Here is a 25,378-nt window from a genome sequence, read left to right on the forward strand (position 1 = left end):
TGTGTAGCTTTGAGCAGAAATTCAAACCTTGAATTGTAATATTTACAATATTAATGAGGTAATAATAATTCAAACTCAGAAATACAATAGCTGGTCCAAGAGGAAAATAAGGTCCCCAAAACACTGATTGAAGCTACGGTCCGCCACATATAGCTAAACAGGGAAGAACAATATAAAATTCTGTTGTCCTTTACGTTCAGTTTGTTTATTAAGTATGTTAAGGCGTAAAGAATCAGTCAAAGAAGATCTTTCTCCTCTGATTAAAATGTCTACCCCAAAACTACATACTGCTCCTTTAAATGATCATTCAAATTAGTTCAAAGCAGTGTAGGCTACAGAATTTCATGTTTGAAAGGTTTGACAGATTTGCACACAGGGTTGGGTAATAATTGTCAATTGTTAAGGATTACTTGATAAAGATTTTGTAGAAGTCTTTACATATGTCAAATCGAAAATTCTAAAAACTATGACTGTAGATATATTGAATATCTTCTACTGTAGCCTAATAAAAGTGAGTTACTCCTCACAAGTTGCCAGTTTTGTTAATGTTGACCTAACTTATTATTTTTTATTTCTTAATAATGACAATGTAGTTATTTATTTTTATTAACATACAAAATGGGAGCCTTTGAGTGGGTGCTTCTCTTGTATTACAAGAGCAAAATCCTTCATGTGGCCTTTCATTCAAAAATAGCAACAACATCCGCTTGCACAAAAGAAACAGCTTTGCACATATTGTGGAACACACACAGCACACCTGTACCCTATGCCAGTCCTGTTTTGTAAATGTAATCTGACTGACCATCTGTAAATATTGAATATGTAAAATGCATTTTAATTAATAAGAAATTATGCAGAATTATGGCAAATGAGTAGGGAAGTGAAAGACAAAGAGGAGAGGGAAGACAGAAAAATTGACAGTTGTGAGGATGAGACGGCAGCTGAAAGAGGTCGAGATGATGGGAGAAAATGCAAGACAAGATGGGAGAATCTGTTAAAGATAACAGCAGCTATCATTGGAATGTTTTTGCTGAACATGTTTTGAAAACCATTTCTAGTATAAATTGAAATATTTTCAATGTTTGATTTTGAAGTAAATCAAAAGTTAGCTAAGGCTATAAATGCTATGATGCTTTCTGTTGGATTGTTGTACAACCCACATGATCTGTATCTGTCCCTATCAAATAAACCATATAAAAAAAAAAAAAATTAAAAAAAAGTATTTAGATTAGATTACATATTTCAAATCTATAGATTACTTTCCTAATTATTAGAATAGCCAGTAATATGTATCCAGTAGCTGACCCAGCACTGTTTTGCGTGTAATCCTTATTTTATCCTATTAATAAAACCACTGTGTCACAGAATAAGTTAAAGGAGGATTGCATGTCGAGCTTAGACTCAAAATAAATAAAACCAAAATGCAACAAAACATGCCAAAAAATAAATGTTGTATTAAGACTGTTTCAGACAGTCTAGACATTGTTTTATCACTTTTTATATGGAAGGAGGCAATTTTATTTAACTCACCACTAGGTGGAGGGCCAGTATATCATCATCATAATCATCATTATCATCATGATTAATATAATTGGCATCATGATGGGCTTCGGTGGGGGAGCTTCCATCGCCAGGTGAAAAATCAGCTTTATTTGTGGATGCCAACTTTGCATAATTATTGTAGCTTTTCGTAATGAAGTAGCATACATATGAGAAGGAGATGGGAAAAAATGCAGTACAATTTGAAATTCAAAGCTGAGCAGAGAGAGAGCGAGACAGAGAGAGAGAGACATCCAACGGGAAATAAAAAGGGTTAGGACGGTAGAATTGTGGCAAATAAGAAGGGAAGTGAAAGGTAATGAGGAGAAGGAAGACTGTTGAATGTTTAAATAGAGAAAAATGACAGCTGAGAGGATGAGATGGCAGCGAAGAGAGGTTGAGATGATGGGAATAAATGCAAGACAAGATGGGAAAATCTCGGAATAGATGACAGCAGATGGAAGATGAGATCAATGAAAAAACTATGGCTATAGGGGGGAGATGGCAGCAAGATCTGCAGTGCTTTTTTGAGAGGACAGTAACCAACACTTATATTATGTGTGAAATATATCCACATTGTTCCAGTAATCTCAATTTGTGTCACTGTCCAGCATTATGTAAGCTGTGTAATTGCTGTTTGATCAACTTTTAGTTCTTCAGAGCAGGCAACTTTCCAAGGGCTATTCCAAGTCATGAAAATAAAGGCCCTTCAAAGTGAGGCAGAGAAGAAGAAGAAGAAGAAGAGGGCTGCTGTGGAAGAGAGTTGCAAGCCAACATTGAGAATGATGATTGTCCAATGAGATATAATGATGGGATCCCTTTAATCTGTTAAAAACATGCCAAATGCATTTAGGGGAAAAATTTGCTAAAGAACATTTTCTTTATTAATTTGTGTACCAGGCCAGGGAAGAAATATTGTATTTTGTATACCGTATTCATAGAGTAACTGCTTCACTGAGCGTAAAGTATGAAGACATCTATTTACTTTATTCCAGTTTAACTTCCCTCATTGTGCTGATCATAAAAACTTTAGGATTTTATTAGAAAGCATCTATAACATTTAAACAAAGTACATAAAAATGTGCATTTATAAATCATCTATGTTCTTAATATTACTAGGATTGAAACAGGGAATTAATTGATAATTAATGAATAGTTTATGAGTAATTACAATCAACTGTGATTGGTGGACTATAGCCGATAATAATGAGTTATTACAGAACAGACTGGGAAAAACTATATTACTGAATCAATAGGTAATGATTAGTTCATTAATATATGTGCCAAAAGAGTAAGTAATTAGTAATTAAGAGTCAACCTCATAACTACTCAGTATTAAGCTTCACTTTACGTGAAGGTACACAAGAAAAGTAAGAAATCATTAAGTAATTCACAATGTATGAGTCGACACTAGTTTGTGCCTCTAAATAACTGGTTCACAGTTAATCAGGAGCAACTCGTGAAGAAATAAGTCAGTATGTCACGGATATTTAAGAACTAATCAATACCTAATGATTCAATAATATTGACTCTTCAAGTCTGCTCTTTAGTATGTCATTTTCTACATATAGTCTTCAAGTCATTCCTGAGTCATTCCTTACTCACTCCTTAGTAACTACTTACATGTGTGTATCTTTTTGTAAAGTGTTATCAAATTGTCATTAGTTTCATGCCCACACACATCACTTTATATGTTACATTATACCAACAACACAGACACTTAATGCTTAATTGTCTTTTAGTCTACTAAATAATAAATAAATACTAAACGAAAGACTCTCCATTTTATGCTAAATCTAATGAAAGGGTAAATCTAACATTAGCCATATTTGTTATATCTGGTCGGACCGGTTGACACATTTCTGACAAATACAGATGACTTAATTATCAGACATTGTCCTTGAGAGAAAAGGTCTTTCCGCAGCCAGGTGCAGATGATAAATGTGCGCATAATTTAGTACAGCAACAACAGCAAAGAGACTGTGATATGAATTCATACCATAAAATTAAAGAGTTTCAAAGTGAGCAGTGTGTTGTTCAGTGGAGGTATAGCACAAGCTGTGAAACTATTTCTGTATATAACACATCCTTGTATCAAAACTGTCATTTTAAACATTTGGATGCTGATGGTCTTTGCAGAGCCCTCTTACACACAAACACAAGGCAGTTCACGTGTTGCATTGAAAGCACTTTGTGTATACTAAAGGACCAGAGGAGGGCGGTAGAGGACTGCAAAAGGGTGCATGTTTCTAGGACTGTGATCTTGTTGCTTATATTTCCAAGCACTATCAATCAATTAAAGAAACCAAGAACTGTTACAAGTTTGTACCTTAATTCATTATGTTATCTAACCATTCATTCCATCTTAAACGTCTTTGGATGTTTGTTTTCCTTAACATGGACTAATTATGGAAATATTGTACTTAGGAAATGTGAATCAGCGACAGTAACATGACATAAAGTATATCTGGAAACATGGAAATGTCAAAAATCGTTTGACAAGTTGAGTTGAAGCGGACACATATATTAATAAAAATACATCCATTATTCCATTGAACATGACTGTTTTGACACGCAGTAGAATTTCCAGTAAGATCAGCTTGAAACATCCCACTCTCAACCCACTCTCACTGACAATCAGACGTCAAAGAGCTACTGTATCTTATCTGACATCAAGTCAGATGGCAGCCAGTCATTGTGTAACACTGACGCAGTATTGTCCAACAACACTGGTGGATGCTGTCATGAATTAGTCATGGCCATATTCCTGAGCCAGGAATCATGCTGCATTCACAGTGCTGTTCCGGTCTGCATAATGATGCACCACTGACAACAAGCTGCAGGTATATGCTCATGATGTGCTCATGTAAATAAAACATGCTCAGTCAGTTTCTACTCCATTACTCTTCAGTGTGTTGAAAGTTAGACTGTATATGGGACAGTTGGTGTACTTTGCTGTAAGCGGCCCACCAGCTACCATCGCAGGTGTCAACTCTGCAGGGGTTTGCTCTGGCTCTGAATATTTTAGCTGCTCTGTGGTTCCCTCAGAATGATTGATTGGTTCTCCCCGGTTGCATTAAGTCTCTCCTGGTGACAGTTGGTGCAAAGGCCTTGAGGTGTTCTCTCTGGTTAGAGAAGAGCCTATAGCCAGCGGGGTCCCAATATACTTCCACACTGCAAACTTTATCTCGGTTGTCTGCTTCATTACGGTTTCACTAGGATATTTACATGCTTAACATATAAGATATTATCTACTACTCCTGTATCTGTTGGCAGACTGACATTCATGCACACTAACACATATGTAACCACACTTACTACACACACACACGCACACACACACACACACACACACAGCGGTATCACAACTCATGTTTTATCAGGGCACTCTATATGGAGCCATGTTTAACCATACTAATGATCACTCAAGGGAAACCATGCATGTGGAAAAGAACATAAGCTTGCATATACAAAGTGATGCTCTACATTTCGGTGTAGGTATTAGAATTCTGTGACTTCTTATTCTACCTGTATTTAGTTATCTTAAACATATCTGAGTTTCTAGTATATCAATGTATTTCTATCAGTTTGTTTCTGTAATAAATCATGGGTCCATTGTGTGTGTGTGTGTGTGTGTGTGTGTGTGTGTGTGTGTGTGTGAGAGAGAGAGAGGACATTTGGCCTGACAGCATTACAGGGACTTACGGACCTTATGGGGACAAAACATGGTTCCCACAAGTTGAGGTCAAAGGTTTCATTCAGGCAAATGTGTGGTAGATTTAGGATAATCTGTCAGGGAACCATCTGAAATAGCTTTTAAATTGAAACACCTTTGATGCAGCTAAATGCTAATCATTTACTTTTTTCTTTAGCGCATGAACCAATAAAAGGAAAATCGCTAATTTATATTTCCTTGCAGATTAGATAAAGAGAAAATATATGTATCCATACTCAATTACATTTAAAATATTGTGATATTAGGTTGTAGTTATATGATGGTAGGCAGGGATTACTTGATTACATTTTTGATTGCGTCTGATAAATATGCATAGCGCCACTTTTTACAAAGATTACCAATGTAATTTGTATTCAGTGGCTGCCTACATTTCACTTGAGCTACATGCTTTGTTCATTATAAATCAGGTTTAGTGAGGAAATGTACTTTCGGTACAAGGCCTTTTAACAGTTAATATTAAGTGTTGTGATACTGTGCCTTAGAATTATAATTGTTTTAATATATTTAAGGAGAATACATCTTCATTTTTGTGGCTTTCCATTTTTTAAGTATAAGATTCAATTATTGTTTTCTATAACCCAATGTGTCATGTTAATTATTATAAAAATGGCCATGTAATTTGTATTCAGTAGCTGACAACATTTCACCCAAGTGATCTCACCCAACTCTGTTTGTTGCTCCTTTTGTCCTCAGTGTAACCACTTTCAGCTACATACCTTGTGCATTATAAATCAGGTTTAGTAAGAAAAATTTACTTCTTTGACCAAGAGCCTCCAAGGCTGTTCGCTGCACAGTTTATATCAAGTGTTGTGACACTGTGCCTTAAACTACCCACCAGGCGAAAAAGTTGCACAGTCGAATGGTCGTCGCATTTCCACGTCGAACGATAGCAACAAATCTTGCCATGAAGGTCACAGCTTTTTCAAACCCATCTCCTCTCTGAAACAAACTTTTTGGACTTGATCAGCATAAGTTTGTCTGCATACTGCATTTCTATGCTTGAGCATGTGATCCCAGCCAGTAGGTCATGCCAGATAATTAAACTGAGAAGCTGAGGGAAATTCAATACACTCTATTACAACTGAGGGAGCCTTGGACTCAGGGGAGACTTTGGTATTCATAGACTGAGTATAAAGCTTTTCTGCAGCATCAAGTAGCTCTATTCTGGCCCACTTGTTGTTGAACAACTTCAGTGGTTCCACATTACAGATCGGAAAAATGACAGCTGCTGAGTGAAGGAACACTGTAGGGAATGTTTCCCAAAAAAGCGAAAAATATTATATATTATATTGACTAGAACTGCACTCCTGAAGCATTCACTGAACATGACGGGCAAAAAAACTGGAGCCAACATTACCCATAATGCCTCACAAACAGCAACAGTTGGGTTAGAGACTCAGGTGTGTTATGCTAGCAGCGGCTAATTCAGCCTCAAGCTTGCTAGCATCAAGCACAGACGAAGAGAGGGCTCCACACCTCGCTTCTGAGCCTGAAGCTTCCAACACCAAACAGTGCGGACTCGAGTGACATCATTTGAGACACTTTATCAGACTTTGTGCAACTAAAACAATAAAGCTTGACACAGATTTGTTCATATATGCAGCATTCTCCCCCAACAGACTTGAGCTGGAGCTGGAATTACAATGGCTGCCAGCCATTATTAATCTGAAACTATAGCGACTGGTGGTGTCAGGATGCTAAATTGTTAACATGCAAAGCAGTACATACCTTGTTTGTTTGTTTTGGTGCCTTAATGAGTCACGTCCACCCGTGTTGCACGTTGGATAATAAATGAGACAAGTGAGCTTGTAGACAGTCGGGTTGTTGCTGTTTTTATCTTGGCTGGATCGAGGGGCCTCAGGGCATTTCCCAGTCATCGCCTGGTAAGACGTGTCAGTAAACTCACCAGAGAGAGGACAGACTGATCAGGGGTGTCTGTGCTCTCATGTGTTTGACTTTTTCCGAATACTGTTGCACTCTTTCCATGTATTTCACAACATCGTGACCCCGAGAAGCCTCTCTGCTCCCCTCTTCAGCGCAACTGTGGTTGAATAATGATGAAATGACTGACATTATGTGTAAAGACTGAGAGTGTACATATTCTGCTATTCTTGCTTATCTACTTACATAAAGGAGATCTGTCATGCTTTTCAGATGTTTTTCCTTTCCACCCGTGTTCTTGTGCAGTGTCGGACACAGGATTTTGGAGGGGCAGGGGTGAAAAAAATAAAATGGGCACCATTTGTATGTGGTCCGACACAAGCTCACAGAAAGTTGTAATTTGAGAGCACTTTGCCCCATTTTTTCTATTGGATTGTCATCTGTGAGGACACTTATAAGATTTTAGCTACTTTAGGGTCATGCAAGGAGGCACTTCCGTAGCAAATTTACTCTCAGCGTCACACACAGCGTCACCACTTCACACATTTGCATTTTCACAAAAATGAAAACCAGTGTTTCTCATTCAACCAGTATCAGAAGACATTTTGGCATTGAAATTTGAAATCTGACTTGTCAGGGCCAAAATTGTTATTCCAGAAAGTGTTGAGAAGCCCGTTTCAGGCCATTTGGTGTTGACTGGTACCTATTTGTGGTGACACTTTTTTGGATCTCATAGTTGGAGGAGTTTGGAGTCCACTGGTCAAATCAGTTCCTTATAGATTAGCTCATCATTGTCTTTGCATCTTCCTTCTGATGTCTTACTCTATCACAGGTTTTGAATTTAGTTACATTTCATTGCAGCAATGTGGAGAAATCTCACCTCAAAATCACATCCCAAATGAACAAAATCTATTAACAGTATTCTGACCTTTGACCTAAGATATGTGTGAAATATAGAAATTCCACCAAAATCCAATAACAACAGGTGTGCTTCATTCAACTAGTAAACAAAGACATTGTAGCACTGATTCTTGAGTCATTGCGTCAAATGAGCTGGAAGCTAATGAAAAAGATGTGTCACTAAGCAAAGTAAACGGGATGGATCGGAGGTGAAAATTCATGTCAGGGCCAAATGTGTTCCTTCAGAAAGTGTTCAGGAGCATGTTTCAGGCCATTTGTAGTGACACTCGTTTGGGTCTAACAGTTGGATCTAGGGTTAGGGTTAGTTTAGAGGGAGAAACTGAAGTCGGTTAGCGACCAATATTTTCATGACAAATGGTGACTTTTTTCTTGAAGATATTCATAAAAAATAGAAATTTCACCAAAATCAAATATAAACAGGTGTGTCAAGTTTAACCAGTATAGGAAGACGGTTCTGAACTCTAACAACAGATGTCAAGAGTGGATGTGACGCTTCTCTTCAAACTTTCCAACTCGAACGGGCGCTCCCTTCCTCCCTGCCGAATCCACCAGCTTGTGGGGGCAAAAGTCTAAATTAAGTATGACCTTTTGAGGAATGTGATGGTAGAGGGCTGCCAGAGCCCAACCTGACAAGTCTGCCGACTGCTTCTCTCGCCATGCAAGCTTGAACCAGCTCTGTCTCCGGACCCCCGCCTCAACCTCGCTGCCATGCATCAACTCGGCGGCGGCCTCTTGACAGCATCACTTCTCCACAGCACAGCGACTGTGGGAAGAGCTGCTCTTCGGTGCATGCACACACAATTACACTTGTTTTTAACACTGTTTAACAAAAGAGCCCGGGGGTCAGTTCCTCAGCACCGGCTATTTGCATTGCATTCCCGCTTATCGTGAGCTTGGCCTCTGTCTGCCAAGGGGCCACACACATCAGATTAAGTTTATTTTGAGCATCGATTGTTTGAACACCCGTAGAATCCTTTCCTCCGTGCTGAATTTTTGGGGAATTAGAGAATCATCCGGCGCAGTTATCTATTTTCCTCCATATGTTATCCGTAGCCGCCAAATGTCTGTTACATCTGTCCGCCTGTGTGCCTATTTTACTTGAATTTTCTTCTCTGTTTCTTAAATTTCTCTCTCTGCCCCTCTGCTAAAACCCAAACATCATCATCCGAGCTGTGTCAGTGATTTCACAAGGGTTCCAGCCAGATGTTCATTACATAACATGATGATTATTGCTCATTTGCATGACATTTCATGAAATATGCAAGGACAAAAGTAAAACACATCACGCCTGATGAATGAATTGTGGATTTTGTGTTTGTGTTTTTAATGTGATAAGCTCTGACTGTGCTGTGGGATGCCAAAGCCACAGTTCAGAGCCTCAGGAGACCGAGTATTAAAGAAAACATTATGTTGTTTTTTTTTTTTTTGGTTTGTTTGTTTTTTTCTTTCTTATTTGGGATGCGCGATATGGAATTTTTTAGCCAATACCAATAACCGATAATAATTCCACATTTTAAAAATAAGTTCATAACCTGTACTGTATGCAGATGTAGCAGGCAAAGATGGAAGATTTTTATTCATAGCTCTAATAAGATTTATTGTGTTAAACTCACTTTTCCCCCTCTCCGAACACTTGCGTATTGCAGGAGACGGTTGTGTTTTCTTCTTCTGAACTTAAAAAACAATTGTGTGTTGTCTACATAATGTGACTGTACGCGGGTGCAGCAGCTCTTCTCTGTGTTTTTTGGTTGGCTGGCAAACCAACTTTAAAGGTGCATACCACCACGTACTGTGTGTAGATGCTGCACTTGCTAAGTCAACAAAAGCAAATCGGCTTTGAACTATCAGTGCTATTTATCGGCTATAATTTCATTATCTGTCGATAACTGATAATGTCAATTTTCCATTATTGATGTATATTGTGCATCCCTAGTTCTCATGCATGTCAAAGGTCTTTACAGTTAAAAAGCCCAACGGAATCTCCCTCCCACAGAAAACTCTGCTCCTGAAACGCCTCGTTAGTAGTCCAGCCTTTAATTTAGTGACGTCAGTAGGTCACAATGTCACACATTTGCATAATTAATGCTTGTATTATGTTGGAAGCTGAGAACACGACTGAATAATGACCGAATAAACTGAACGAACAAATTGGCCTTAAAAGGACAAACACAACTTCATTCTGTTTTACTTTGTTTACGTGTGGCGTACCCTGCCACCTTTCTGGCTTCAATGTTTTTTCTTGGGGCCTTGTTTTCCTCTAAGAACAGCTTGTTTATTCAGTGGATAAAAAAAAAAATATATTTAGAGTTTGTATTATCACCTCGTTAACATTGTAAATATTGAAATTCTGAGTTTTAATTTTTTTCTCCAAAACTACGCAGTGCCCTTTTTAAAACAAAAAAAACTATTCTGGTAGTAACCCAAAATGAAACATGAAGCTGAGCATAATATGTCTATTATGATGATGCAAACCTGCCTGGCTGGAAATACGTCACAGATTTATTAGAATGCCAATCAAGACCAAGCCGGGCTGTGATTAATTAATCTAAGCTAGTGAATGTGGGACCACTGATAAAAATTAAAGGACTTTTCCTGAAAACCATCACTTTGAATTAAACAGCTCCATTAAAAAACACAATTGGAAAAATGTCGATTACACTTCACCTGCAGTCGTTTCCAATTCTAACAATTAGGTTTGGTTGAAGTAGCAGCTCGAATAGGATCAGCTGGACACACTGCTGAAAAGTGACCCCGTCCTGCTGTATGTGCCCTCGGGAGCAAGTGCTCCCCTCGGTGGCCGCCTCGGAGACACACCAGTTAATTAACACCACTCGAGTGTGTCAGGAGGAGGGAAGAAAAATTGCTGCTCTTAGCGGTGTCACACCCTGGGCCTGCAAGGCGTGACAAAAGGGAGATGCGGGGGGAATAACAATGGAGTCTTTTAACATGATAATAAATCGTGAGCATTTAAAAAAAGAAGAAAAAAAAGTATATTGAAAAACACAACCTATTACAGCAAAACACCAGGACGACTGTGTTGAAGCGTGTAATCTCGAGGCGCAGAATACAGAAAGGAACTGTATAAATAATGGTTGAACTAGTTTCACCTGAAAACTCACTGAAGTTTGGTGCGCATCACCTGGAAGAAGTCGCCTGTCGCCTCTTTGTTAATCGAATTGCTGTGATTTTGAAGAGAGGGTGAGGTCTGTGACTGGCTTGTGGTATGAACTTATCTTAGCTGTTTGCCACCCACAAAGTCCCCTCTGATGTCAGGCCAAGTCGTATGCGCACCCCTGAGTATTTTGTGAACTTAGGCGACGTTACCTCTCTGATGTACTTCCCCGAAAGAAGTGCGGGTGCCGGCGAACGCTGCTCAAGAGGCCGAGTGCTGTGCTTGACGTGACGTGGTTTGCATTCCCAATGAACAGCAGTGACCATTACATGAGAAGCCACGCTTATAGTACATCAGTGATGGAGAGCAGCTCCCCAGTTGGTGTCTGCAAGCTGTCATGCTACCTTCATCTGTCTTCATCTGTCTTCAAGCTCGGGCTTGTTTTCAATGACACACAGCCGAACACTGAGCACACCACATACACATTCACGTGACCACAGTTAGTCCACAGAGTCATTCAGAGTCTTTTTATTTTTCTACAAAAATATTTTACATTAGAAAACACACCTCGAAATATACACAGTCCACTTGGTTTTTCGCACTAACCATGGAACGTCTCAACTCAAATATATCTGTGTCTATATTTAAACTGTAGGTAAATATATCAGCAAGAATAAATCTGAAACGCTATGTGGTGAGGTCTGCGTACTGACGTCAACAGAGGGAGCTTGGATTGGATGAGGGAGGTCGTCCGACGGTGAGGAGAAAAAAAAAAAAAAAAAAAAAGGCTCTGTGAACTATAATCTGATCAAAGCAATATGGAATCACAATTTATCCATATTCAATACAAAAGATACAACAAAACCAATACTGCATCTGATAATGGCGGGGAATGCTTCTGAGGCGGGGCTGACAGCGATGAATTCATGGAGACGCATGAGCAGCGTAGCGTGGGAGGGCAGGTAAGGGCTTTAAGCTAATGCCATTAAGGAAAATGGTGTTGAGAAGCGCTCAACTTTCTGTCGTACGTGGAGACATTAATGGGCCTCAGCTCCCAGCAGCTCAGTGAGCCCTCTCCCTCATGTACTGGATGGTATTCGCCTGTCTGCCTGTTTACAGCCCGGGCTGCCATTCATCTTACCTGTCGACATTCATGCGAACCATTCATCTGTCTCCGTGTCAACATCCCATGGGGCCATTCATCTGTAAACCCACCTCTCTATCTACACTACATCCCAGGGTACTCTTCACCTGTCTGAGGAGATACATGCCGGGCTGTCAGTCACCCGTCTGACTACAGTATCAATATAGCGAGTGGCATTCTTTGCCCTGGTTTGAGTCTTTCAGGCAACTCCTCCTGTCGTGCTGAATTTAAATGGTGACTCTTGTCGTCCGCCTGTCTACCTGTTAACATCTCAGGAAGCCAATAAACTGTTGACGATCGACATGTTATTTCCCCAATGACCTGTCTACATCCTACGATGTCGTTCATTATTGCTGTAAACTTCTTCTACAAGAAAAAAAGAAATTTTTATGGGTGCTGTTGGAGTACTGTTGTATATCATGCGAACATATTTCTGAGCAGTCCCGAGCAACTATCGTCCTCGCAAAAATGAGACGGTAAAGCCATTCAAGAGGAAACTGAGGGACAGGACTTGTGGTTCTGTGTCGTAACGCACGCTACTAGCATTGTTATTACCTCCGCCAAGGAGGGTATGCTTTCACCTGTGTCCATTTGCTTGTTGGTTGGTTTGTTGATTTCCATGAAACTTGGATGGAGGATGGGTCTCGGCCCAGAATAGACCCCAGTAACTTTTGGTGCGGATCCAGACATTATTTTTCACTGTCTTTAATATGTCAAGATAAGGAGGTTTTTGGCATTTGTGTTAATTCCTCAGGGAGTGATGAATGGATCTTGATGAAAAGAAACTGACCATATTTAGGTGGCTGGTATCTATGAGTGAGTACAGTTTGATGCGGATCCAAGATCTGGTGATCTTGAAATATGATGAAGCTGTAATGGGTGTAATTTAGAGTGATACAGGGCTATCAAGACTTGATTGAATTAAAGGGTGCCTTGGCGGGGGTTTGCGCTCTACAGAGTGCCATTGTAGTTGTCAGTGGATTGATCGCTACACGATATATTGTAGTATGATTATATGATTCGGTATGTATGTATGTACTACCCATACTGCAAGGCGCTTTAGATGACCATCAAATGGCATGTGAAATAAATAACAGCAAAATAATAGCAAAAACATAACAATTGATATTTATATGAACAAAATGTTCCAGTTTGTATTTAGACTGTCATAGCGTCCACTGGCCCTCCACCAAAGAGTCCTTTGATGGGTGAGTCTCTTCTTGTCCTGGGCTTGGTCATCATAGCAGTTCAGAGCGGAAGGCAAGTGAGAGCGTCCAGAGAGGTGGCAGCAGCCACGCGGGAGACAGGGAGGGGCGGGCGCCTAAAGGCGAGGCGGTGTCCGAGGTGCAGGAGCACACCTCGTATCCGTTCTCTGCGTGGTCTGGGTGCTGGTGCACGTTGCCTTTCGTCTCTGTGCTTTTGGGCTCCGCGTCTGGGGAGTCCGACTGCATCTCGGTGCACAGAAGCCAGTCTTTAGCGATGAGGCGGGGGAAACCTGCCTCCACCTCCATGTCGCTGCCAGGCACTCGCCAGTACTCCTTCCCCTTGAAGAAATAGGACGAGCCTTCAGGGGGAGAGAGAGAGAGGGCAAAGAGAGAGAGAGAGAGAGAAAAAAAACTTTTGTATTTGCCAAGGATGCAAATTAAGTTTCAAAATAAAGCAAACAGAAAAATGTTAGCAGGACCACTGAGAAAGACAAAAGTATATCTAAACTATTTGTTCTTTTGCTGCTTCCTTCCAACCTGTTTTTCTTCCCCTCAAGTATTGTCCTCCTATTTCTTATCCATCTCTTGAACCTGTGATTTCTCATTCACTGTTCAAAGAGTGAAGTGTCACTGCATCTCTTCACTTTTCTCTCCTTTCTCCATCGCTCTGTTTTCTCTTCTTTCTGGGCTTGTGGATGTGGCCTAGTGGCAGATATAGGCTTTGATGTGGCTCCAGTATCCTAGCCCAAAGTTTGGTTGTATGTGAATCTGAGTGTTCTTGCATATACACTATGTTTTATGTCTTTTCATAGAATTGGGGATTTTGTTGTGGCTGTCCCCGTTTTTTGACCCAACCACCCACCCGCCCACGCACGCACATACACACACGCACATACATACACACACACACACACACACACACACACACACACACACACACACACACACACACACACACACACACAGCCACCCACACACACATTAAAGCGCTTGGAGCAGGACCTCTGAAGCTGGCGGTAGCTCAGACACAACACAGACCTCTTAACACCTGACAGGGAAAAGAGGCTTCCACAAATTCAGCTGGGAGTTGCTGCAGGGGAGAGAGGTGATGTTGCTTCGCTCCCATGGAGAGTGGCCTGAAATAAGGACTGAGTGCCTCCTGCTAATTAGCTGTTTTCGTGCCAGTTTTGAACAACTACAAGTGTGTTATCAAAGCCTAATCTGTACAGCCAAATGGTGGAGGCATTCATTAAAGGGGATTTGCTTGGTAGAGGCTGCCAAAATAAATGCAAGTTAAAGCAAACACTGCTAATCCCTTTGGGAAGGTAATATATACTCAGCATCTGACCTATTGTGATTGCTTAGGAACAGCAGGCAACCTTTCTCCAGCACCTGGGGACCAACTCCGGATAAGGTCCTTGTCTAGTCAAAGGAAATGTCAGGACCAAGCCTGTATAAAATGTTTAATGCTCCTTTTCTTACACAAGATGATTTCAATATTCAATATTGTCTCTGAAATAGTTCAGTCTATAATTGAATTACCCTTTAAACTTTGATTTATACCACAACAGATCTCTATTTAACACAAGGCCCAAATCTGTATTATTGTCCATTAGCTTCAAATGTTCCTTTTCAGGTTATGATGATGGCAATTAAGTCTTCCTCGAAATATTTTGTGCAAAACTGCATTCATGAGAAAGAATCTATCTCAGTCATGACAGAACAGTAGCTCAACTGACAAGTGAAATCTATGAGGAGCTTTTTTTGGAACCATGAATGAGGTCATAAAAGCATCATGACGAATTACCTCATCAAGCTGAAGAGTCATCGAACTAGAATATAAATAGTTATAGCATCATAACTACTCCATCAATACTACTATAACACGACAAGTATTTCCTGAACTCTTGACATCGTCTTCAGTTATCAAAAGGTGCAATATGTAAGAACTGGACACCTGTCAAATCTATTCTCAAAACAAATGAGGAGGAGGATATATGTTCTAAATAACTGCTAAGTGTAGCTGCTGTGAGCTTGTGTAGCTATTGGTTCAGACTGCGACCTACGACTGGAGGGTTAGTATTTACACTCCGACCACAGGAGTTTTGGACCGTGACAGGTCAGGGTTAGCTGGTTAGCATGCTAACTTAAGTAGATACCTCTGCAACACAAAACATACACGTCACAATTTTCAGACTGGTATTTTTCACATTCTGTTGACAATTTTAGCCATTGTTTTGACTGATTCGGTTCAAATTCTTACTGCCCTATTGCCCCCTTAGAGAGAACGGGAACAACCAAACTTTGATGTGTAACTGTACATGCTGCTTGGATTGCCATAGCAACAGGCACGGAGTGGAACAACCAAGAAGGCTCTTTTGCTCTCAGCATCAGAGATATGATATGTTGATATGTTGACTGAATGAGACTTTCACAGGAGGTGGCTGGTGTTGCCGTTGATCAATCAGTAAACATTATGTTAACCTTCTAATAGAACTGATAGAACTGTTTTTTGGGTTGTTTTTTTTTGCAGCAAGCAGCTCTACAAGTCACTCTGTTGGCCAGTTGGTCTACAACATTTTTTTCCACACTTGTGGCCCCTGGAGGATGAAATTTGGTACGGAGATCAAGGCTCCATACCATTTCTAATTTTTTCCCCAAACCTCAGAACAGAGTAACAAAAGGGAAGTGGCTGAAATCTCCCGTTATGAAATGGAACAACTCTTCAAGACCCTCATACATCATCAGTTGTCAACAATGGCTTTTATGTAAATAGACACCACTGTATATTCCAATATGTCAGCTTCAGCTGTGGTGATTTCTCTGTCCTGGGATTGTCACATGCCTTCTGCCATTCATCTGGTGGAGATAGAAATGCATGGATGCTCTCAGTTCATTCACACCTTCACACTTTCAATCAAGTCATCAAATAAAAAAGAACACCGCTTCATTAAATGGCCACTGGTGTTGCTTTATACTAGGTTGAAATGAGCAACCGGTGCTCCTACCCTGCCAGTCTGCACTGATAGAGGAGCGGTACTAAGTGAAGCAGCGCAACATTTCATAAGTCATGAATGGGAGGCATCATCTGTTGGTCCATCAGCTCATTGGTCCACAAAGCTATGTCGACTCTCTAGCAACAGAAACTTACTGTCTACGAGGCTGAAAGTTGCCATGGATGTGAAGTGTTGCCTGTTTCAGAAATGTGAACATTTTGGCCAGTTCAGATGGTCAATTTACAAAAATCACTTCATCCCCAGATGATAAGGCTGTGATAGTTCTGTTTTATTTTGTTTTCTTTTTTTCTATTTTATTCTCAAAGTAATGAAAATCATCATTTTCATTACTGTTCATAATTTTCTAGACTTTCGATGGATGACAGCTGCGTTTCTAATTTATTTCATATTTCATTTGTGATTCATTAAGTCTACAATTATCCTCCTCATCCTCCTGTGTGCGGCACATTCATTAAATCAAGTTCTGAAACAAGCCCTCCGTTTCGAACCTTTTTGTCCAGGGATTCTCGATCTCAGGGGGCTCATTAATAAAAAAGTTGAAGTGAAACAGTGAGAGAAACGTTAAAATAAATAAGCTACAGGCAAAACTGTACGTTGCATGCGCCCTATCGAAATACCTTTAAAAGGAAAAACAGGAAGCTTGAAAGGCACATCGTTCTTTACACCATTCGGGGTGACACAACTTCTGTTTGTTTTCAGGGATTTCTCCTGTACAAGTTTGTACAAATCAGTTTTGCATTTTGATTAGTTGTTCCTATTATTAAAATGAATTTCCAGTACACACTAATAATGACTCCCTATAATTCCACTCATAATTACACAGGGCCAGCCTTGAACACACACACACACACACACACACACACACACACACACACACACACATACGTATGTGGCTGGGTTTTATCGAAGGCACTAGACATTTTATAGGAGGTAAAAGACCAGAGGGTTTTACAGGCACAGGTGCACATAGTCTGTAAAGATTACTGACATGGCAGATTCAGGCATGACGCGCTCCAATAACGATCACATTACGGCGCGTCCCGACTGTAAAGCTAGCTGTACGTCCAGAGAAGCAAGAGGAGACGAAAGGAGAGGGGAAGGTTAAGAGAAGGTTTAAACATAAATTGTTGCATGTGAACATCACCTTGGGCTTTTTTACCTCCGCTAAGGAGATCATGAATTCATTGGTTTGTCAGCAGGGTCACACAAATATCACTGAAAAGATTACCATGAAACTTGGACGAGGAATGGGTCTTGGCTGAAACTGGCCCTGTTTACTTTTGATGCCAATTTTTGTCACTTTCTTTAACATTGCCAGTGCCAGTATAAACATTTTAGTTTCTCAGGGAAATGCATTGCATGCAGTGCATGAATCTCGATAAAAAATAAGAATCAAGCATATCTAGGTGGCTGATATCTATGAGTGAGTACAATTTGATGCAGATCCTAGACCTGCCAATCTTGAATTATGGTTTGGCAGTTACAGGTTTGAATTTGATATTGATATAGGGGATTGGATTAGGCTCGATTGAATTAAACAAACTTTGCTGCTTGTCCCCTTTGAATGACTCGCACAAAACACTAATAGGTGGGTTTTCTCTAAATCACTGGCCGTTCCCTGGTTTGAAAAGTCCATTGCAAATAGGGCTTTGGACACTCTTGTCTGTGCCTGAGATCATCATTTGCACATGAAGGAAATTATAAATTCAATATCTTAAACACTATGTATGTTCTTAAGAGGGTATGATCAGCACTTTAGAACTCTGCTCCTGTGACTTTTACCATTTTCCTGCTGTCGACTTTTCAGAAATATTCTCTTCAATGAGTGTTCCTTGTACTAGAATAAACTGCTTCCTTCCAACCACCCCTGCTTGATAATTAAAAAAAACATCCAACAAAGGCAGGTAAAGCATGAATCTTAGCTCTGGGACCTGATATTAATATCTTCTGTGTGTCACACACACACACACACACACACACGGAATAGGAAATCCTGATCTGTAACTGTATTGCAAATGTCACACAGTGTTGAACAAACCCGGGTAATATTAACATGTTTTTTCCTTATTCTTCTTCTGCATAAACAAGTCTCACCTCTGACTCAAAGTCAAATACGAGGCAGTACTGCACTGATTGATCAAAGATTATAACTGGCAGATTTATGCTTCTAAAAGGTCACCGGGGACGGCTGATGATTTTTTTCAAGCAACTGTCAATTGCTGGGTCAGTGGTTGACCATATGTCATAAAAACTATGAACCGATTTTCTGGCACGTCGCAGAGGACAATCCTCGTGTCGTCCATCTGGCATGGACACTTCTTCCCTGACGGGTTTCAGAAATTTCACAGGCTATAATCATATCCTGGAACCAGTTTAATTATATATGAACAGAAGGCAGTGTCCATGCTGCCTCAATGAAACACTTCTCCTGTGCGACCATTCAGTGACAAGAGATGAGTAGGACACTCTCAGAAAGAAAGAAGTCTTCTCTGTGGCCACTGAGAGACATCTTCAGCTCAAATGCTGCAAGCTGTAGTCTGTGTGAAGATGCTACTCACACATGGAAGTTTAACAAACACTTCAAGCTCAAAGTGATGAGCAGAGACAACCAGGGAGCCTGATAAAATGGTGTTATTCTCTGCGAAAAGCTGCAGAGTAACTGGCCAAACTGAGCAGCATGATGAGGAGAGGAGAGTTCAGCGAAAACAACTCCAATCAAAAAAGCTATTTGCAACACTGGCATTCGTTAATGTTAAGAACATATAACTACTTAAACCTCTACTTTCTAATTATAATTTTTTGTCTTCTACTTAAAACAAAGGATCTATGCATGATTAAAACTGTGCCTGTGAATGTATCTTTCCAGTGTTATTTGGACCTATTATTAAGTGCGGGAGTGTTTTATGAAGTAAAGCTTGTTTCTAAATGACCATCTCGGCTTCTTCTGTTGTGTATTTCGGTGACAGTGAGCACACTGACAAATTATGCCAGAGATACCATGTCGTTCAGCAAAAGACGACAAACAGCTACTGCACTGAGCTGAAACAATTAGTTTGCAATGTCATTTACTGACCATGGCAAGCCTAATTTTCAGCATATTAGCATTCTCTGATCAACATGTAATCTGTGCATGGGGAAGCTCAAAGCCAATATGGAATCATGACATCCCGGATTTCATTGCATTATAAAGAAGAGACCACAAATCTTGAAACATGATAACTGATTTACTGTGGGGGGGGGGGGGGGGGGGGGAACCCTTGTCAAATTATAGTCTCATAAATGATGTAATAATTTATGGATAATTATAATTTTCTCAACATTTCAAAGATGGCACTGCTTCAGTGACAGTCTCTTGTAGCAGCTTGTATAACTTTTTAAAATGTTCTATTAATCTTATTTCTCTCCTTGTGGTGCTAACACCAGAATTTCCCCTCAGGCAGACTAATAAAGGATTACCTAATCTCATGTTTGCAAACAGATGCTTTTTTACCTTAAAATAACAGCTTCAGAATCATATTGGTGGTGGTTTTGTAATAGAGTGTAATAGAGTGAATGGTGTCTCAGCTACTCCGCCCCTCTTTCACGTGTTGCACAAAACTTCAGTGAGCTTGTTTACTTCAAGATGCAAGTTTTCAGCACATAACATTGTTGCGACATAATGAGTTTATCTACATTATGTCTGATAAATTGTTACATCTGCGATTTTTATTTATGACAGTGGTGTCGCACTCAGAAATTCGGGGGGGGGGGGGCACCAAATCGCACAAAATGTCAATTTCTGCATAATGCTGCTTTAAGATGCCGAAATGCTCTTAAGAACTGAGGGGAGAACTGCAGAGTCTCATGATATTGTGTGTGGGTTTGTCACTAATAGCCTCACCTTTCAAATTATGCAGTCATTTGTTCCATTGAAAGAAATGTATGGATTCATCCTGCAAATACATTTCCGTACTGGTAAATAATATTGCGAGCAAATATTTTGTAGACTCAACATGCCAATATATATAATTCAGGAAAGAAAAGCACAACTAAGCTAACATGTTTGGATTCATAACTACTCAGTACTCATTACTTATAATTATTTGAGATCACACCCATCTTAAAACTTTGCTTTCAACTACATATGTGTTGAGTTTTGTGTCTGCATTTGACACAGCTGTGTGTTCACAAAATCTGTCCACAGAAAAACAGACAGACAGAAATATGAACCCCCAGCAAAGTACCCAAAACTTCTCCTGTGGTAGTTCCTGCTACAATTAGTGTCTCCAGGACCATGAATGTGGGCCAGGGGTATACAATGGGTGGATACTTCTGGCCCCTTCGCTTGGACCACGGCCATCTTCAAAATCTTCAGTCTACATTTAGATCTTGAGTACACACCGTAAAATGTTGTAACTGCATGTTTAATAGTTTGCACTGACAAAATCTGTCCACAGACAGACAGGCAGACATATGAACACCTCCTGGCAAAGTAGTCATAACTGATTATGTGGTAGTTCCCACTACATAAGGTGTCTTTAGTGCCACATTTTGCCATGATGACACACACACACACACACACACACACACACACACACACACACACACACACACACACACATACACACACACACGGTGACAACACTACCAGCCGACTGTTACTTGTGTGAATAGCTCAAATTAGTCTGCATTTGCATATTTGCATCGTTCAGTGAGTTTAAATTGATGTTTATGGTGTAGCTACTGGTGTGTGTCTGTAAGAGCCACTGGGATGGCGACTGGAGGGCTGGCTGAGGAGGATGATGGCTGTAGGGCAGTAACTGATGCTGTAGAAGATAGTATGAGGGCTAATGGACTGAGGTCGTTCACCAGGGGGCAGTCCGTAGAATGCATGGCTGCCCAGTCAGAGTAAAAAGATCAGTTTCTTTCATCGGCATTGACTCTAGTGTCATTCAGGTCTTTTAAAGAAGACAACTGCAAACTGACTGACCGCTCAGTTGTTCAAAGTCATATCACAAGATGGATCTATAGTGTAGAGGTTAATGCAGGAGGAACATTCTCAGTTAGACCCCCTTGATTAGATTAGTAATCCATTTTAAGTAGTATTCAAACAGCGCTATCCCCAATATATCTGACCGACTCACAGTGGCAGCATGGATTTATAAGGGGAGACCAGCTTGTGGATTCACTACATCGGACACGTCTCTCCACTGTGTTTGCGGTGTAAAGGTCAAGGCTGTTTCTGGCAAGCCGAGATTCCAGTCTTACAACCTCTTTCTGGTAGACTGATTCAGTGTGTAATCTGAAAAGTTTGTTGCCTGGAAACTTCAGCATCTTGCATCCAGAAGGTCCCTAAAGGCAAACATACAGCTATAGTGTTCATTTTCCATAACCACAACTCACTTTCTATGGGCCACTTATTATTTATGACTGTGTACATATAATATAAAAAGTTTGTTGCCTGGAGACCTGAGCTTCTTGTATCCAAAATATCCCTAAAGGTGAACAAATGGCTTTTAAGCTCATTTTCCATGACCACAGCTCACTTTTTATGGGTCAATGATTATGTGTTATTATGTATGGATACATCATACTTGACAAGAGCCTTTATATCTATAAAATAACAAATTGGCATGGGATTCACAGAGCCCAGAACAGGAAGGCTCTGCTGTGGATGATTAAAACCACCCAGAGCATCTCTGGTACCTGAGCATCAGTGAGCCCAAAGGATACTAAACAACCGGATCGGCAGAATAAATGATGGCTGTGTATATTTCTGCAAACCACGTTTGAAAGTTCCTTTACATTGCAGCTTTACAAATTGCTGTGCTTATGTCAAGTTACGTTTAGACATGTAAATTGTAATTGTCCGACGTCTTATAAAAGACAATTTTTTTGTTGTCTACCGGTTCTCCAGTTGCTTTACCAAAGAAAACAGATTATTTTTGCCAATACCACAGCTGAATAATGTCATGACATCTCACTATAAATATCCAGTGGTTTAGTGCTTCAAAATGTTGAAATGCTGTCTTGAACACTGGTCTGTGGCTTGGCAGCCGTCTTGCCTAGCAAGAATCTTCCTCCTACTCGGAAGTCAGTTCATGTTGTCCGAACATGACATGTTTTGTAGGAATGATAGAAATAAAACGTACAAATCAACTCAGGCTATGACACTCCTCAATTCATCATCCGCACTTTGACATAAAGTTTATTTTCCTGCATAGGATTTTTCATGATTATTCATTTCATCATTTTTGTTTGTAAGTGGCATAAAGAGCAGGAGCAGCATGCATTTATTTTTTATATACAAACCTGTTGATAGAATAATGAATAAAAGAGCCAGAGCACATTTTACATATTGTATGTATGTGGGCAGGTAGTGTGTAGTATTCACTTACATCAGATAATATTTCACCTAAGCTGTAATTTGTTAAGAATGATAATAACAATCATCAGCTCTGAAAAAGCTTCCAAAATTTTACTGGGGGTACTGCAATGGTTTGGATTTATGTACAGATAAACTGAGCTAATTGTTTGTGGCCTTTGGAGATGGCGCTGCCAGCTACTGCTGCCTAACGTCCACGTCTGCCAAACTCAGCACCAACAGTTTGATTGTAATTTTCACATAAAATGAATGTTTCCAACTCCATTTTAAGAACACTTGACTGAAGCATTTATTCCTCCACTTTCCAGTTTCCTTCCTGCCACATAAAACTTTACAAACCTGTGAGAGCGTTTTGAGTAGTTTTCCACTGATGAGGAAAATCTGTTTATTTGGTTCATTTCTAAAACTCAAGTAACTTTATAGGTACAGAGCATAAAGATAAAAATATTTCAGTGCCTTTCTTTTACTTTATCACCTCGTGAATTACCCACCCAGCACAGAACCAACTGAGCCAGTTAGCTGAAGTAGAATGACAAGTAAAGAAAGAGTTGATGTTATGGTTACTCACCATCAGACCACCTCATGGCGTCATCCAGGTTTGGTGGCAGCCCCTTCCACAGCGTGCTGTCTTTAGGGTAGCCCAGGTCCATACGTCTCAGGTGGTCGTCGTAGCGCCAGTAGTGGTTGTCCTTGAAGAAGTACGTTTTGTCGTTATGTAGCCAAACAAAGGCTGCATCCACTCCCTCCGAGGGTAGGCCAAAGTCAGTGATCGGACGAGGATACCCCTCCTCTACATTATTGTCCTTAAATACCCAGTACTTTAGACCTAAAGAGGGTAGACACCGAGGACACAATTAAAGGGAGAGACCAACCTTTATCATATGAAATCCTTAAAAAAATACACCACTGTTAATTGTGCCTGATATGAGGTAGTCAGTCAACTAAACTAAAACAAACTTCAAATCAGACAGAGATAGCTTTACCTTTGAAAAAGACAATCTTGTGGTCCCCTGGCCTCTCATACACAGCATCCACACTGTCCAGGTTGGGTGGAAGGCCCCTCCAGAAGCGATGGATCTGAGCCGGGCGCAGGGACACCAGGTGCTTCTCTCGGGTCAGCCGCCAGAAGTACTTTCCTGTGACAACGAGGAAGTGGTTAGCGCTCGAAACAAGAAAAGCCATGTTTAGTTAGAACACAGTGTACTGTCCCTGCAGTAATGGCCCAACTACTCCCTCACATCGACACAACTATTATAGTGATTCCTCTTAAAAAGATAATCATTTTCTTACCTTTGGCTACTTTTATCTACCTGTAAAAAGTAATATGAAATACAGCAGCTGGGCTTGTTCTTAAGATTTGAGGTGTACCTAATAAAGGTAGATGACAGAACATTAGCCTGTAGAAATTATGAATGGTTATGTTTTAAGACTTCATTTTCAAAATTACCTTATCGAACATGTTTTGGTGAATGGAATCTCTCTATAAATATACCAGCCACTTTGAACATTAAGCCAAAAACATCCATTCCAAGCTCAGCAGATAACAAGTATACAGCAAAACAGTCTGGGCCCTATGGGACCATTTTGTTTAGACTGCAGAATATGTGGTGGTGTGTGAGCCTGTGATACGAGCCCTGGGAGCCACACATGGCTTGGCTTTCTATTGATCGTGGAGCCACCGCTATGTCCCGTGCCCAGCCCCATATCCCTTACTCTTCCATTTTATCTCCTCTCCATTCACCTCCTTCTCTCTCCTCTCTCTACCTGTCACTCTCTATCTACCTGTCTGTCTGTCTGTCTCTCTTGTTTACGTTCTCATTTTAAGCCTGAATACCTTTGAAAAAGAAGGCCTCCCCTCTTATTTGGGCCACGGCATCAAAGTGACTGGTGCATCTGTCGGGGGCATCTCGCGCCAGACTGAAATGGGAAAATGGAGGATGGAGGAAAGAGAAGTTGAAGAAAGAAGAAGTTCGGAGACACTGGCCTGAAATTCATATTTTGAACATTGAGCTTTTTAAAGCTACATCATACGTACCTTATTTATACATAAAACATTAATCAGACTCACTTATTCTAAGGTATGCAGTTCACGGACAGACCCAAGCCAGTTAATGCCATTTGCATACAAAATAACCCAACTATGTGATAATTGCAGCCACCTGCTGAGAGAGACTAACTGTGTGCATGCGTGTGCATGTGTTTCCTTCAATTAAAAAAGGCTAAACATTAGGTGAAACGCTATCACGCTGACATGGTGAGGTCCCCCAGTGCATTTATCCCTAGGGCTAATAAGTGATTTAAAGCACTGACGTGGTCGGCCTGCCAATGATGAAGCCATTAGCACCACAGGGCTGCCACTGTGAGTGGGTAGCCGCCCTCGTATTATCAACAAAGATCTCCATTCAGAGCTCTATTAACGTGACACCTCTGCCTAGCAGTCGGCATTTGTGACCCATGTC

The 25,378-nt window shown here is 40.4% G+C and overlaps 1 protein-coding gene across 1 annotated transcript in view; it reads right to left on the reverse strand.

The window, feature by feature from the left end:
- Positions 1-11,689: 11,689 nt before the first annotated feature.
- LOC115592161 (matrix metalloproteinase-17-like) overlaps positions 11,690-25,378 on the reverse strand; it is a 96,341-nt gene continuing 82,652 nt past the window's right edge. Inside the window, exons 7-10 of the mRNA XM_030434701.1 lie at positions 24,754-24,836; positions 23,903-24,055; positions 23,488-23,745; positions 11,690-13,897 (exon numbers count right to left, since the gene is read on the reverse strand). Coding sequence (XP_030290561.1) covers positions 13,572-13,897; positions 23,488-23,745; positions 23,903-24,055; positions 24,754-24,836 — 820 coding nt within the window. The 3' untranslated portion in view covers positions 11,690-13,571. The remainder of the gene's footprint in view (positions 13,898-23,487; positions 23,746-23,902; positions 24,056-24,753; positions 24,837-25,378) is intronic.

Source organism: Sparus aurata, chromosome 12 (genome assembly GCF_900880675.1).
Source record: "Sparus aurata chromosome 12, fSpaAur1.1, whole genome shotgun sequence".
In the NCBI taxonomy this organism is placed as follows: Eukaryota; Metazoa; Chordata; class Actinopteri; order Spariformes; family Sparidae; genus Sparus; species Sparus aurata.